This window comes from Ciona robusta, chromosome 11 (assembly GCF_009617815.1).
Source record: "Ciona robusta chromosome 11, ASM961781v2".
In the NCBI taxonomy this organism is placed as follows: Eukaryota; Metazoa; Chordata; class Ascidiacea; order Phlebobranchia; family Cionidae; genus Ciona; species Ciona robusta.
The window spans coordinates 7,968,282-7,984,797 of NC_143245.1; the positions used below are offsets into that span (position 1 = coordinate 7,968,282).

General features: G+C 39.1%; 1 protein-coding gene across 2 annotated transcripts; it reads right to left on the reverse strand.

The window, feature by feature from the left end:
• Positions 1 to 3,880: 3,880 nt before the first annotated feature.
• On the reverse strand, positions 3,881 to 15,737 carry LOC149729068 (uncharacterized). Of its 2 annotated transcripts, none has more exons than XM_089889031.1 (15): positions 15,400 to 15,737; positions 14,837 to 14,987; positions 14,559 to 14,659; positions 13,744 to 13,961; positions 13,257 to 13,371; positions 11,683 to 12,772; positions 11,199 to 11,379; positions 10,574 to 10,737; positions 9,646 to 10,217; positions 8,777 to 9,196; positions 6,962 to 7,319; positions 5,699 to 5,866; positions 5,176 to 5,388; positions 4,607 to 4,707; positions 3,881 to 4,232 (listed from the first exon to the last, which is right to left on the reverse strand). In XM_089889031.1, exons 1-15 carry the CDS (start codon positions 15,449 to 15,451, stop codon positions 4,036 to 4,038), a joined length of 4,101 nt encoding a protein of 1,366 aa, XP_089745157.1. In that variant the 5' UTR covers positions 15,452 to 15,737; the 3' UTR covers positions 3,881 to 4,035. The 2 variants fall into 2 exon arrangements, with proteins under 2 accessions (XP_089745157.1, XP_089745156.1); XM_089889030.1 differs by having other exon boundaries at positions 14,837 to 14,990.
• Between the last annotated feature and the right edge of the window lie 779 nt (positions 15,738 to 16,516).

Sequence of the window (16,516 nt, forward strand, 5' to 3'; positions counted from 1 at the left end):
TACGTTTGACTACGCTCATCTACGTTTGACTACGCTCGTCTACGTTCGTCTACATTTTGGCCACTTTTTGTTCTTGTTTTTTTACGTTCGTCTACGCTCGTCTACATTTTGTCCATTTTTGTCCATGTTTTTTTTACGTTCGTCTACGTTTGACTACGCTCATCTACGTTTGACTACGCTCGTCTACGTTCGTCTACATTTTGGCCATTTTTTGTCCATGTTTTTTTACGTTCGTCTACGCTCGTCTACGTTTGACTACGCTCATCTACGTTTGACTACGCTCGTCTACGTTCGTCTACATTTTGTCCATTTTTTTTTCCTGTTTTTTTTACGTTCGCCTACGCTCGTCTACGTTCGTCAAAATTTTGTCCATTTTTGTCCATGTTTTTTACGTTCGTCTACGTTTGACTACGCTCATCTACGTTTGACTACGCTCGTCTACGTTCGTCTACATTTTGGCCATTTTTTGTCTATGTTTTTTTACGTTCGTCTACGCTCGTGTACGCTCGTCTACATTTTAGCCATTTTTTGTTCCTGTTTTTTTACGTTCGTCTACGCTCGTCCACGTTCGTCTACGTTCGTCTACGCTCGTCTACATTTTGGCCATTTTTTGTTCCTGTTTTTTTTACGTTCGTCTACGCTCGTCTACGTTCGTCAAAATTTTGTCCATTTTTGTCCATGTTTTTTTACGTTCGTCTACATTTTGTCCATTTTTTGTCCATGTTTTTTACGTTCGTCTACGTTTGACTACGCTCATCTACGTTTGACTACGCTCGTCTACGTTCGTCTACATTTTGGGCATTTTTGTTCCTGTTTTTTTACGTTCGTCTACGTTCGTCTACGCTCGTTTACTTTCGTCAAAATTTTGTCTATATTTGTCCATGTTTTTTACGTTCGTCTACATTTTGGCCATTTTTTGTCCATGTTTTTTACGTTCGTCTACGTTCGTCTACGCTCGTCTACGCTCGTCTACGCTCGTCTACGTTCGTCAACGTTTTGTCCATTTTTTGTCCATACTTTTTTACGTTCGTCTACATTTTGTCCATTTTTTGTCCATGTTTTTTACGTTCGTCTACGTTTGACTACGCTCATCTACGTTTGACTACGCTCGTCTACGTTCGTCTACATTTTGGGCATTTTTGTTCCTGTTTTTTTACGTTCGTCTACGTTCGTCTACGCTCGTTTACTTTCGTCAAAATTTTGTCTATATTTGTCCATGTTTTTTACGTTCGTCTACATTTTGGCCATTTTTTGTCCATGTTTTTTACGTTCGTCTATGTTCGTCTACGCTCGTCTACGCTCGTCTACGCTCGTCTACGTTCGTCAACGTTTTGGCCATTTTTTGTCCATACTTTTTTACGTTCGTCTACATTTTGGCCAGTTTTTGTCCATGTTTTTTTACGTTCGGCTACGTTCGTCTACGTTCGTCTACGTTCGTCAAAATTTTGTCAATTTTTTGTCCATGTTTTTTTTACGTTTGTCTACATTTTGTCCATTTTTTGTCCATGTTTTTTACGTTCGTCTACGTTTGACTACGCTCATCTACGTTTGACTACGCTCGTCTACGTTCGTCTACATTTTGGCCATTTTTTGTACCTGTTTTTTTTTACGTTCGTCTACGCTCGTCTACGTTCGTCAAAATTTTGTCCATTTTTGTCCGTGTTTTTTTTACGTTCGTCTACGTTTGACTACGCTCATCTACGTTTGACTACGCTCGTCTACGTTCGTCTACGCTCGTCTACGCTCGTCTACGTTCGTCAAAATTTTGTCCATTTTTGTCCATGTTTTTTTTACGTTCGTCTACGTTTGACTACGCTCATCTACGTTTGACTACGCTCGTCTACGTTCGTCTACATTTTGGCCATTTTTTGTCCATGTTTTTTTACGTTCGTCTACGCTCGTCTACGTTTGACTACGCTCATCTACGTTTGACTACGCTCGTCTACGTTCGTCTACATTTTGTCCATTTTTTTTTCCTGTTTTTTTTACGTTCGTTTACGCTCGTCTACGTTCGTCAAAATTTTGTCCATTTTTGTCCATGTTTTTTACGTTCGTCTACGTTTGACTACGCTCATCTACGTTTGACTACGCTCGTCTACGTTCGTCTACATTTTGGCCATTTTTTGTCTATGTTTTTTTACGTTCGTCTACGCTCGTGTACGCTCGTCTACATTTTAGCCATTTTTTGTTCCTGTTTTTTTACGTTCGTCTACGTTCGTCTACGCTCGTCTACATTTTGGCCATTTTTTGTTCCTGTTTTTTTTACGTTCGTCTACGCTCGTCTACGTTCGTCAAAATTTTGTCCATTTTTGTCCATGTTTTTTTACGTTCGTCTACATTTTGTCCATTTTTTGTCCATGTTTTTTACGTTCGTCTACGTTTGACTACGCTCATCTACGTTTGACTACGCTCGTCTACGTTCGTCTACATTTTGGGCATTTTTGTTCCTGTTTTTTTACGTTCGTCTACGTTCGTCTACGCTCGTTTACTTTCGTCAAAATTTTGTCTATATTTGTCCATGTTTTTTACGTTCGTCTACATTTTGGCCATTTTTTGTCCATGTTTTTTACGTTCGTCTACGTTCGTCTACGCTCGTCTACGCTCGTCTACGCTCGTCTACGTTCGTCAACGTTTTGTCCATTTTTTGTCCATACTTTTTTACGTTCGTCTACATTTTGTCCATTTTTTGTCCATGTTTTTTACGTTCGTCTACGTTTGACTACGCTCATCTACGTTTGACTACGCTCGTCTACGTTCGTCTACATTTTGGGCATTTTTGTTCCTGTTTTTTTTACGTTCGTCTACGTTCGTCTACGCTCGTTTACTTTCGTCAAAATTTTGTCCATTTTTGTCCGTGTTTTTTTTACGTTCGTCTACGTTTGACTACGCTCATCTACGTTTGACTACGCTCGTCTACGTTCGTCTACATTTTGGCCATTTTTTGTCCATGTTTTTTTACGTTCGTCTACGCTCGTCTACGTTCGTCAAAATTTTGTCCATTTTTGTCCATGTTTTTTTACGTTCGTCTACATTTTGTCCATTTTTTGTCCATGTTTTTTACGTTCGTCTACGTTTGACTACGCTCATCTACGTTTGACTACGCTCGTCTACGTTCGTCTACATTTTGGGCATTTTTGTTCCTGTTTTTTTACGTTCGTCTACGTTCGTCTACGCTCGTTTACTTTCGTCAAAATTTTGTCTATATTTGTCCATGTTTTTTACGTTCGTCTACATTTTGGCCATTTTTTGTCCATGTTTTTTACGTTCGTCTACGTTCGTCTACGCTCGTCTACGTTCGTCAACGTTTTGTCCATTTTTTTGTCCATACTTTTTTACGTTCTGACTACGCTCATCTACGTTTGACTACGCTCGTCTACGTTCGTCTACATTTTGGCCATTTTTTGTCCATGTTTTTTTACGTTCGGCTACGTTCGTCTACGTTCGCCTACGTTCGTCTACGTTCGTCTACGTTCGTCTACGTTCGTCTACGTTCGTCTACGTTCGTTTACGTTCGTCTACGCTCGTCTACGTTCGTCAAAATTTTGTCCATTTTTTGTCCATGTTTTTTTTACGTTTGTCTACATTTTGTCCATGTTTGTCTACGTCTACGTTCGTCTACGCTCGTCTACGTTCGTCAACGTTTTGTCCATTTTTTGTCCATATTTTTTACGTTCGTCTACGTTCATCTACGTTCGTCTTTGTTCGTTTACGCTCGTCAAAATTTTATCCATTTTTGTCCATGTTTTTTTGTCCATGTACGTTCGTCTACGTTCGTCTACGCTCGTATACGTTCATCAAAATTTTGTTCATTTTTTGTCCATGTATTATTTTACGTTCGTTTACGTTTGTCTACGTTCGTCTACGTTCGTCTACGCTCGTCTACGTTCGTCTACAGATGTATTTAATTTCTTCCACCTTTACCTGGCGTTGCGACACAATGATACACGACACAATACACAATGTTACATCACACCTATTGTGACATAAAGGGCAACATTTAAAAAAAACAATTTGCGATAATCAGCCAACATTTGTTTAATCGTTTGTAGTTGTTCTACGAATCCAATCAATATAGGATCGAACTTTGGTGTACATTCCCGGTTGTCTTGGTTTTCCACATCCCTTGCCCCAACTAACTACCCCATGCAAATAATAGACCCCATCACCCCCTCTACACATCAGGGGTCCCCCAGAATCTCCCCAGCAAGAATCAACACCCCCACCAGGATAACCTAAAAAAAGTAATATCTTGTCAACTTTTTTTAAGGTTCTTATTTTTTTTTAAAGTTTTTCAGAACAAAGTTAGAACTAAAGCTTATTACTGTCGATTTGTGGCTTCATCCTGGCTTTTTGTCATCACTAATTTTTAATCTTTCTATCAATTAGGCAAATAAAAGTCAATATATTTTACTATTACTATAGTAAAACTGAACCAGATGCAATTTTCAGGGCTGGTTTTATTAAAAACCTTTAAATTCATGATGAATCACCCACAATGTTACATACATGGTAACTCATAAGTGTCCTCATGGTGTATGAAACTTTAATTTCACCACCTTGCGAGGATTAATAAGTGCCATGAGTTTTATAATATTCTATTTCAAACCTGCACAAAGATTGGTTGAAGTCACAGCTCCATGAAGTGCCGGCCACGAGGAACAAATATCATTGTCGAGGATGGGAACTTGCGCAAAATGTAGCGGCGTTCTGTAATATTTTTGTATTTACTTCAAATGTTTAAATGTACCAAACAAAAACTATTGTCTGATCACAATCTAAACATTTAGAGCACAAAAATAGAAAAAAGAAACCACCAAAGCTAGTGTGTCATCTTTAATTTAGAATTATTTTATCTTTTAAAATAAAATTTTGTATTATGACAAATTAATTTATTAAATAACGTACTGTAACAAATACATTCTATGTCGTATTGAGAAATATTGAGGAAAGGTTTGGAAAGCCCTGCACTTCTACAATGATAGTACAAATACAGAGACCTACCTTTTTGTCTATCGTTGGCTCACACATTTTATTTTTATTTTAGAGCTTTCCAAAAAATAAAAAAATAAAACTAAAAAAACTTCTCCAAAAATTTTGGGAAGCTTTATTGTAGTGCTACAGTCCTGATACCAATTCATTCAATATCCAGTTGGTGTCACAGCACAAAAGAATTACCTTCTTGAGAATCTCTGGCTTCCTCTGCTGCCCCATCCTGCCACCACACATAGATATCCTACGCTGACATGTTGGTTGGGCAAACACACAGGGTGAATTGCGGGCGTAAACACAACCGGTGTAGAAAGTTTGATTAAAGCAATATCGTTCAATGGTACACCACTGACTCCAAATGCAAACGGACGAGATCTAGATGGGTAGAAGCGTCGATACCTGGAAATAGTGTTTGTATTAAAATAGAAGTTACTTTATTGTATTTTAGGTATTCATCTAGAATTTTGCTAACTTTTGACCTCCTGTTTGGACACTCAATCATTTCACAATGACGAAGATAATCTAACAAGAAACCAGTGGTTACTAGCAGGTTGTCTAAAACAATCACCTGCATAGTAAAGTGTGGTAACTAGTAAACGGGCACGAGGTGTATGAAACAGAAGCTCGTGTTATAACGACTGTCGTTGCCCCAACATGCGAAGGCACATAAGCTACATTCATACCAAAGAGCCATGAGCTTTGGACTTACTCTGGGTGTATGACAACTTTGCTAATCCTTAAGATTTGTTCATTTATTGATGGAAGTTGAATATCGTGTCTGCCCATCAAGGCGCTGAAGATTGTTGCGTTGACGTCGTAAGTTCTGATGCTTCTTGGTGCCGTGCCGACCAAACAATGAGCTGCAGTGAGTATCCATCTGTGGAGGGAATGTATTAAAAATACATCATGCTCACTGTCGAGTCTATTTATACACCCCATGCTCACTGTCGAGTTACATCTATACACCCCATGTTCACTGTCGAGTGTATCCATACACCCCATGCTCACTGTCGAATGTATTCACACACCCCATGCTCACTGTCGAGTGTATTCATACGCCTCATGCTCGCTGTCGAGTGTATTCATACGCCTCATGCTCGCTGTCGAGTATATTCATACACCCCATGCTCACTGTCAAGTGTAATCATACACCCCATGCTCACTGTCGAGTGTATTCATACACCCCATGCTCACTGTCGAATGTATTCACACACCTCATGCTCACTGTCGAATGTATTCATACACCTCATACTCACTGTCGAGTGTATTCATACACCTCATGCTCACTGTCGAGTGTATTCATACACCTCATGCTCACTGTCGAGTGTATTCATACACCTCATGCTCACTGTCGAGTGTATTCATACATCTCATGCTCACTGCCGAGTGTATTCATACACCTCATACTCACTGCCGAGTGTATTCATACACCTCATACTCACTGTCGAGTGTATTCATACACCTCATACTCACTGTCAAATATATTCATACACCTCATGCTCACTGTCGAGTGTATTCATACACCCCATACTCACTGTCGAGTGTATTCATACACCTCATGCTCACTGTTGAGTGTATTCATACACCTCATGCTCACTGTCGAATGTATTCATACACCTCATGCTCACTGTCGAATGTATTCATACACCTCATGCTCGCTGTCGAGTGTATTCATACACCTCATGCTCGCTGTCGAGTGTATTCATACACCTCATGCTCACTGTCGAATGTATTCATACACCTCATGCTCACTGTCGAGTGTATTCATACACCTCATGCTCACTGTCGAGTGTATTCATACACCTCATGCTCACTGTCGAGTGCATTCATACACCTCATGCTCACTGTCGAGTGCATTCATACACCTCATGCTCACTGCCGACTTGTTTTGAGACAACAAAGATATATTTTATACACCAATTCCATATAACACACATACTCCATAACTTCTACACTCCACACATATGCCTACCTGTCACTCAACAGAGCTCCCCCACAGTTTGCTTCTCGTATCCTCACAAGCCAAGGCCAACTTCCAGGGATGGCTTCACTGCCTCCAACTATTCTATCTGTGTTTGGCCCTCCTACCCCGAAAGGTAAAATACTTTGCACCCCACACTCTGAGGGCCTTGCACGCCCATATCTGGGCAGGAAACGAACTGTAGCTGAAAACCCCTTCCCAGTGGTTGGGTTATTCCTCCGCAGACGTGTGCGAAAGGTCAGAGTAAGATTGCTTTGGTTGAACTGCAATCTTGGCGAGTTTGTTTTGATTCCGCATAGTCTTTGTGAAGTATTACCCGCTTGAATGGCAAGGTAATCTAATCTGCAACCTGGTGGGGAACAATCCATGTAACTGGGTATTAGGGCTTTAAATTGGTTGTTGTAAATATTATATAGTGTTAACATACACTGGAACAGTTCCACTGTGGGCATGAAAGTGGCAAATTGGGTAGAATGTCACATTTTCGACTTTGGTAAAAAATCATATTTTTTTGAGTTTTCGACTTTGGCAAAAAATCAGATTTTTTCAAGTTTTGGTACAAACACATGATACCGGTATCATGCGTTGGGGTAGAATCTCACATTTTCAACTGTGACAAAAAATTGATTTTTTTCAAGTTTTAGTACAAAAACATGATACCGGTACCATGCGTTGGGGTAGAATCTCACATTTTCGACTTTGGCAAAAAATCAGATTTTTTTTAATTTTGGTACAAACACATGATACCGGTATCATGCGTTGGGGTAGAATCTCACATTTTTGACTTTGGTAAAAAATCATAATTTTTTGAATTTTGGTACAAACCCATGATACCGGTATCATGCGTTGGGGTAGAATCTCACATTTTTGACTTTGGTAAAAAATCATATTTTTTTGAGTTTTCGACTTTGGCAAAAAATCAGATTTTTTCAAGTTTTGGTACAAACACATGATACCGGTATCATGCGTTGGGGTAGAATCTCACATTTTCAACTGTGACAAAAAATTGATTTTTTTTAAGTTTTAGTACAAAAACATGATACCGGTACCATGCGTTGGGGTAGAATCTCACATTTTCGACTTTGGCAAAAAATCAGATTTTTTTGAATTTTGGTACAAACACATGATACCGGTATCATGCGTTAGGGTAGAATCTCAATTTTTTGACTTTGGTAAAAAATCAATTTTTTTTTAAGTGTTGGTATAAACACATGATACCGGTATCATGCGTTGGGGTAGAATCTCACATTTTCAACTTTGGCAAAAAATCATATTTTTTCAAGTTTTGAAACAAACACATGATACCGGTATCATGCATTGGGGTAGAATCTCACATTTTTGACTTTGGCAAAAAATCATAATTTTTTCAAGTTTTGGTACAAACACGTGATACCGGTATCATGCGTTGGGGTAGAATCTCACATTTTTGACTTTGGCAAAAAATCATATTTTTTGAATTTTGGTACAAACACATGATACCGATATCATGCGTTGGGGTAGAATCTCACAATCTATCATGCGTTGGGGTAGAATCTCACATTTTTCACTTTGGCAAAAAATCATAATTTTTTCCAGTTTTGGTACAAACACATGATACCAGTATCATGCGCTGGGGTAAGTCACTCAAGTTTACACTCTCAAAAATATGAATGAAATGGTAGTGTTTGGTTACAAAATATTAATTATCTGTAACGGTGCATTCTTTAAGGTTATCTTGAGGGGGTTATATGACATACATTCACCCCTTAGTGATCATGTATGAACAAAATAAAAAAGACGGAACACAAAGTTATAAGCCCAACCAACCTTCTGAATCGTTCAGCTGCAACTTTGTAAATTCCACTTCCACATAATAGTAAGAAGATGGGGCAGTTATCGTCCATATACATTGTAACCCTGGTGAATATCTATTTGGGTAGTTGGGGGAAAATATAATCGTCCCGTCTGTTAATACACTGCCCCCACAAGAGTCACTAATGCTCCTTAAGTCGAGGTGAAAACCGGACGACTCGATCGAAGAGTCAGAATGAAACACGATAAGCAAGGAATCTTGGGAGAGCACGATGTCGCCGCCCTGGTGGCTGCAAATTTGGCGCACGAGTCTTCGGTTTTCGAAAGTTTGTGTTACATCGTTGTATGTGGTGGTAAATATACGTAGATAGTCGTTGACGCAGTTCGGTAGAGTTTCCATTTGTAAACTAACAACGCGCAGAAGAAGTTTGTTGCCTGGTGAAAATCAATGTATTAATATTACTGCTAGACATATAAACGAATAAATGGAACTTATTCATTCTTGTTGTAGGGCTACGACAGTGATTATAAAACGAGTGTTCTAAGTCGTTGGTGGTTATTAGAAGTTTATATTTTGGTTAATAAGATCAATAAATTAATGTTACTAAACACGTTGAATGAATGTAACTTATTCGTATAGCAGGGCAAAGACCGCCGGTATAATGCTGATGTTATGTTTCATACACCTCCTGCTTCCTTTGAACAAGTTACCACATATGTAACTTATGTATCCTCGTGATACAGTTACATGAGATATGTGGGAACTTTTGTGCTGTATATGAGTACATAAAATGTGATCCTAATAAATTAACTTTTGCAACAATTACAACTTTTTTGAATAATTAAAATTATATAAAATTCAAAGTATATAAAAAAATTTATACCAGCTTCAATGTCCCTTTGTGATCTCCGTATCATCCATTCACATCTGGTGTTACTTGGATAATAAAGTGGGTAGTTGGGTGACTGTATCACTACTGGTGCTACAAGCACTTGAGGCGTTCCATCGCATCTTTGGTTGATTTGCACCAAATTGAGCGCTTGAGATATCGACAAGTTTGTTGATTGGGAGTTGTTGGTGTTGGCTTGGAAGAAAAAGCTTCGCGGGGAAGAATAACTTTGATATCTTGAACTTAGAGTTAAGTAGGTTTGAAATGGTGGGTAGTCACTAATTCCTACATATATTTGTGTAGTATTCGGAAGATTGGAAGCGTATAATATGAACATTGTTTCCCAACCGTCCACACATTGTTCATTAGAAATGGAATGCACTTGGAGTGGGGAGCTTAAAAAACTGCGAGCGGTTTTTGAGCAGAAGTAAATAGCTTGTGTGTAAGTATCCGTGCGTGACGACCACAGCGAGAATGATGACACGCTGTCGCTATAAATGTTACCCCTCCGCCAAGTAACTGGAGAGGTGCGGTTGGGAAATTCATCCATTCCTTGCCTGAGGTACCTGGAAATAATTTGTACCACTGGCATTATAAAAGGAGTTTTTAGTTTCCTACAGTTTATGTGTAGGAGTTACCACGTATATAACTTATATATCTTCGCATGGCGGGGCAACAACAGTCATTATAACAGGGGTGTTCTGTTTCATAAACCTAATGCCCGTTTACGAGTTACCATGTGATAGTTTTTTCTAGTCTGGTTGACAATATAGACAACCCATTTTTACTGGACTAGACCCCTGCACATTTTGCCAATAAAATCAACTCAATTTTGTATCTATAAATTATGTTCCATATATTTAAAAGAACAAATAAAATTCATGCTATGATAAATACGGGGGTTCATTAACTGACAACGAACCTTTCAAATATTCTGCCATTTTGAATTATCCTGAAAATTACAACTTTTACCAAAACAGAAACCGTAGATTGATTATTGTTTGTTGTGTTTTGTTGAAAAATGTTTTGTATTGTTGGGTCAACATCGCAACAATATAAAGGGCCCGTGCTTCTGTTAAAATGCTCCTGTTTAAACAATATAGGTTTGTAAAACATGTGTACACCTCATAGGCGGAAAGTAGACATGGTGCATACATACACCTCATGCTTACCTTCAAATTACAGTGGGTGAGAGAGAGAGTCGGCGCAACAGAAGAACAAGGTTTGTTACGAGAAGTGAAAAGACGGAAAATGCGAAAGTATAGGCATCGGAAGAGAAGAGGAGAGAGTCTGGTGTTGACATCAATTGAGGGAGAGATAAGTTAGTACACGAGCGCATAAATGTTTTAGTTTGTTTTTTGTATATGCAGGGGCATATACAGGCGGGCTCACATGCCAACAGTCTTTGTCCTGTCCTGCGAGGATTAGCCCCCGTCAATCTTTTTCAATGCCTAGACGCACCTTTGTCTACAACATGGGTGTTTTACCATACACTAAAAAGATTTACTCCACCCCATCAAGGCATACCCCATACACCCCCCACCCACCTGTCCACTTGATTCATTATTCACCCCCATCACCCCAACATTGCCCCGATCAACCAACAAACTATATCGACCACAAATCCTCCCACCAGAGGCACCAACGAGCACCCAGTCGTTTTCCCTATCCAATATTGGGGACCAAACATGGCCATCTTCAACACCATAATAAGGACGGAAGGAAAGTCTGTGACAGAATGTTTGATTATATATGTAGTAGGGTAGGTCACCTTTAGCACATAATATCTAAATAACCTGATCGTGTTTTAAACAATTAACAGCGGTCTATGGGATCGTGAGAATAAGTTTTTAAATTCTTTGAAAGTTCTTTGTTTACTACTTAATGGGACGAGAAAATAGAATGAAAATGTGCGGGGAAGATTTTCCCATTACCACAAAACACTTGTTTGTATCTTCTATAGTTTTATAATATAGGTATTCACGATAGTAAGTATGGGATTCTTAGGAATTGCAGAAGTACCACACTCACTTGCATATGTCTTGAATAGAACACAGATCCTGTTGTTGGGAAATACATTGATCTCTTCCCGATTGCCAAGTCAACACGCTTGTTGGAATCACCTTCTTAATATTAGATGGAGGAGATGAAACTTCAAATCTTAAAGTGAAATCACTAAATATAGATTGAGTTGAAAGCATAATAACTACGCTACCCCCGAGGGTAAGGATGCTTGGGCCTTGGTTGCCACAAAACGATCCGTAGTTATGCCACCCAGGTGTATTCCTTTTACCAGATGGGGTCCTAACAGTAATCTTCTCATTTGGGCAAGTTTGATTTAAGTTAAAAGACGAGTTCATGTTGTTAAATCGGGACCATTCGCCCGGCTTTGGGACTGTGTAATACTGGTGGTCGTCACCACTGCTTTGTAAATTTATGTTGGTGAAATTGAGTTGAATAAGTTGATTGCTTTCAACTATTATTCTCCACCTGCATCTGCGTTGTGGAGATGAAGGGTTAAACTGCCCGATGCTCGATAGCACGCCACGTTTATCGTATATTTTCATTACTACACCACACGGGGAAACATGATTCACAGATAAAGTTGTTTCGACTAAATTTCCGTAAAATCTCAGAAAATTAAGGTCATAATTTCCCACTGTTCGGTCCCTTGTACTTATTCTTGAGCTACCATCATCTGCCATTGTAATGTACAGGCCACGGTTCGCTCTTGAGTGGCGATAGTTTGACGCAAATCCATAAAACATTAATTGGAATGAAGGTGGGCACTTTCCATACCGAACACTGTAAATCTTCGTCATCAAGCTATCAAACACAATATGATCTTTGCTGCAAAAGTAAAGTGGAAGCTCAAATAAGTTCTTCACGTACTCGGACATTATTGAGAAAGCCAACACATCTCTAGGCAGCAGTGGAAACCTAAACCAAGCCATGTCGTCAGCATTAAGTTCATGTGGCTGGATATCTATATGTTGAAAGAATCGATATTTTGCAGCACCAGTTGTTGTGCTTGACCTAATGTAAATGTTCATGGGCCGTGAACTTTGGCACAGAGAGTAGAACAAAGTGGACGAGTTGGTGCAGTCAGTGTTTGTAAAACCTGTAAAAATAAAGTCCAATAATAACTTGCACTATTCTACATAGGTGAGGTTCTACATTGTAACATGCCCTGAAGTTCCACACTTACAGTGTAACATGCACCTGTATTACATACTGGTGAGATCCTACAGTATGACAGACACTTTGACTTAAGATTAAAGCCAGAGTTGGCCCATTACTCCATGTTCTTTGTTGTACATAATCTTTAGTAAATTATACTAACTTTTTAATTGCTATGTAGCGGTTTATTAGAGAAAATTAAAAATAAGAACTGAACAAGTTTTAAAGGGCAAACAAGGAGCGCGAAATGCATGAATAAACACAGCCAATCCAGTGTGAACACAAACAAGGGGACGATAGAAATTACGATACGTGCTACCACCAGGTTGCTCGTCACAGCAATTTAACTTTTACCCCAAGTGCTGTGTCAATGGACGAAATCTGCCCCAAATTCTAGGACCTCACCCACATAAAATATAACTTACATCCTCGACTTTGCAGAACAACACAGTCACCACCACCCACAGGGAATCCTGGACACCAAGATCCTCCATCTCCACCAAACCCCCACCTACTCCCATCCCTCCATGCCCAGGAACCCTTGAAGGGATTAATTTAGTACACGGCTGTTGGGACAGTATTAATACAGTGTTCGAATTTGTATTTTAAATAAATTTTACTTCATATTCTGGTGTATTTGTTGAATTTATAAACGAGTGTTCTGTTTCATACACCTCATGCCCGCTTACGAGTTACCAAGTATGTAACTTTTTGTCAAGAATTTGGACAACCCATTAGTGACCACTGGGTTGGAGCAATTGTCGTTAAGTGTCTTGCCCAAAGACACATACACACACAATGGTAGCAGCGAAGAGCCTTGAACCCATTACCTCTGGGTTATAGACAGACGTACTAACCAACTTTGCTACGGCGCCAGACTAGGTTAAATATTTAATGTTATCCGAATCCTACCTGATTTCTCTTTGCTCCGACCAGAAGTGGTAAACAGCTCAGCCTTTGAATGAATTTCATCTCATCTTGCGACCTAATGATGGCCAAGCCATCGCTCCCACAATAAGTAGCAGCACCAGCATATGCATTGTAGCTGTGTGTGGATATCGATAAACATTTGTTTTTTAAGCTGAAAGTCAAGTTTCGTGATTCTGAACAACTGACCAACGCAGTAGGATCTGTAGACAATTGTTCATTGTTTATGTAACAATGCAAGTGCGATGAGACAAAACTATAAATGGCTAGCGCTCTGGCTCTAAGTACACAGGAAATATTATATAATAAGTTCCAATCCAAGAAAATATAAATGACCAAACCAACCAAAAGTCATGTCTGCTTATCCACACACTGCAATAGCTTCAGCAACTCGACTGTGGGCATGGGAGTGGCAACCATGGATAAGTCACTCAAGTTCCCACTCACGAGAATATAAATGACCAAACCAACCAAAAGTCATGTCTGATTATCTACACACTGCAATAGCTTCAGCAACTCGACTGTGGGCATAGGAGTGGCAACCATGGATAAGTCACTCAAGTTCCCACCCACGAGGATATAAATGACTAAACCAACCAAAAGTCATGTCTGCTTATCCACACACTGCAATAGCTTCAGTAACTCGACTGTGGGCATGGTAGTGGCAACCATGAATAAGTCACTCAAGTTCCCACCCACGAGAATATAAATGACCAAACCAACCAAAAGTCATGTCTGCTTATCCACACACTGCAATAGCTTTAGCAGCTCGACTGTGGGCATGTTATAAATATACCAACCTTGGCATTTCGAATGATGGCAAAACTCCCATTCATTCTCACCCACATAACACCATGGCATCTCCTTTAGATCTGGGTTGGAACATTTGTCTCCCATTTCCCTGAGTTGTTAATAATTGAGCATGAAGTTAAATAACACAACAATATTTTATTTCTTTAAAAACAATATTAAACGTACGAATTATATGAAAAAATTGAGTATTTGATGATTATAACATGTTGTGCTGAAGAATAAAAACATTTACCCCACAGGACTACATACATTCAATACGAAATACCTTACGCTGACGTTATAACTGGTGACGTCACTGCTTCTCCATAATCGACATTTCTTCCCAGTTATCGAATGTCGTAGTTCACCGTCATAATACTGTGAACATCGGTGCACGCATCTATTTGTGTCGTCATAGAACTCATCGAAAACAGTGGCTGCTGATAATAAAAATTAATTTTTTTTTACATCGCCCAGGGGAATTCCTAGGTAAGAATCCCCGGCTTATGGGAAATTCCCGATATAAACACCGTACACGTGGCATAAGATAAGCCTTTTTTTATCTTGCAAAGTTTAGTAAGATTATATTAATAATCAAAACAAGCGGAAGTTAACAGTAAATCCAGAGTTGTTACAATTTAATATTAAACATTGAAACGCATATTCGCTTATAGCGTCTGTTAAAATACGTAGATTTTACACCTTAACCTAGATACATAGGCTTACATTAGCAAACCTGTGTTATAAGAACTACCCTTGCCCCGTCACGCGAGGGTAAATACGTTACATCCATTCATTCACATTTACAATATTACATGGACGCAATACAATACGAACACACCAGTTTACCTGCTTTTGAAATAGCAAAGAGCACGAGAACGACAACCCGCACAGTCAGCATGTTCTAGTCAATGAACTTGGATTATTCCGACACCGAGAATCGAAACCTTGAAATTTCCTCGGGCGCCAAAATTCAGGAAATTATTATTCGAGTTATAGGCTGATTTAGCTCTTGTGACGTCATAAAAAGGCTTCGGGTGCTTTATTTGTTACGTCGATGATTTTTAACTTGTGGAATCCAGCAACATAAGACAATATAGTACTATGGAGTAAGATGGGATAATGTTAGCACATAAATCGTATATTTTCTAACAGTGTTTTTACCAATTAGCAATGCTCTTTTTCAGTGATAATTCTGTATAAATATAGTAGGGTGGGGAAAGATGGGACACCTTTTCATTCTATTTTTCTCGTCCCGTTTGGTAGGAAACAAAGAACATTCAAGGAATTATAAACCCCTATCCTCATGACTCTCATAGGCCGTTGTTAATTGTTCAAAACACGATCAGGAAGTTTTGATATTACGCGCTAAAGGTGTCCCGTCTTCCTCCAATCTACTATATTCCTTGTTTACTATCAAACAGGACGATAAAGAATTGAAAGCATCCAACTTACCCCAACCTACTATACGTCAATTACAATGGTTAAGCTATTGTTTAAGTTTAATTTATACGCTTACGGTGCAAAGTTATTATTACGGAATAAAGATGACGTCGCTGACGTCACATACGCGTAAGTGACGCCACATAAGATAAAGCGCGTTATACGCGAGAGCCAAAAACACGATCCGTATAAAATGATTTTGTGGCTTCATGCTAGTCAAATATTTATTTGCAATTAACTGACATACATTAGTTTTAATAGCTTAACTTGCGACTTGTACTTTGGCTTGGTCACGACTAAAGTATTAAATAATCGAATTACAAAGGATTTTCGTGATTTAAATCTCTAACTGGACCTCAAGAAACACATTACTTGCACGCGTCAGACTTAATCGCCCGCGGGCTGGAATGGAGTTTGTGCTGAAGTGTTTTCGCCTTCGTAGAAGCCACGATCTGTGGCGTAACGAACGAACGAACGGTGTGTTGTGGTTTAGACCAAGGTTTATACCAAGGTTTAGACGGTT

Excerpts from the sequence above, each read along its gene's own strand:
- LOC149729068 (XM_089889030.1), bottom strand. The coding sequence starts at position 15,451 with ATGCTGACTGTGCGGGTTGTCGTTCTCGTGCTCTTTGCTATTTCAAAA. Across the intron at positions 13,372-13,743 it reads TCGGAGCAAAGAGAAATCAG|GGTTCCTGGGCATGGAGGGA; the intron begins GTAGGATTCGGA and ends AATCCCTTCAAG. Across the intron at positions 4,708-5,175 it reads AGCCAGAGATTCTCAAGAAG|AACGCCGCTACATTTTGCGC; the intron begins GTAATTCTTTTG and ends AAAATATTACAG.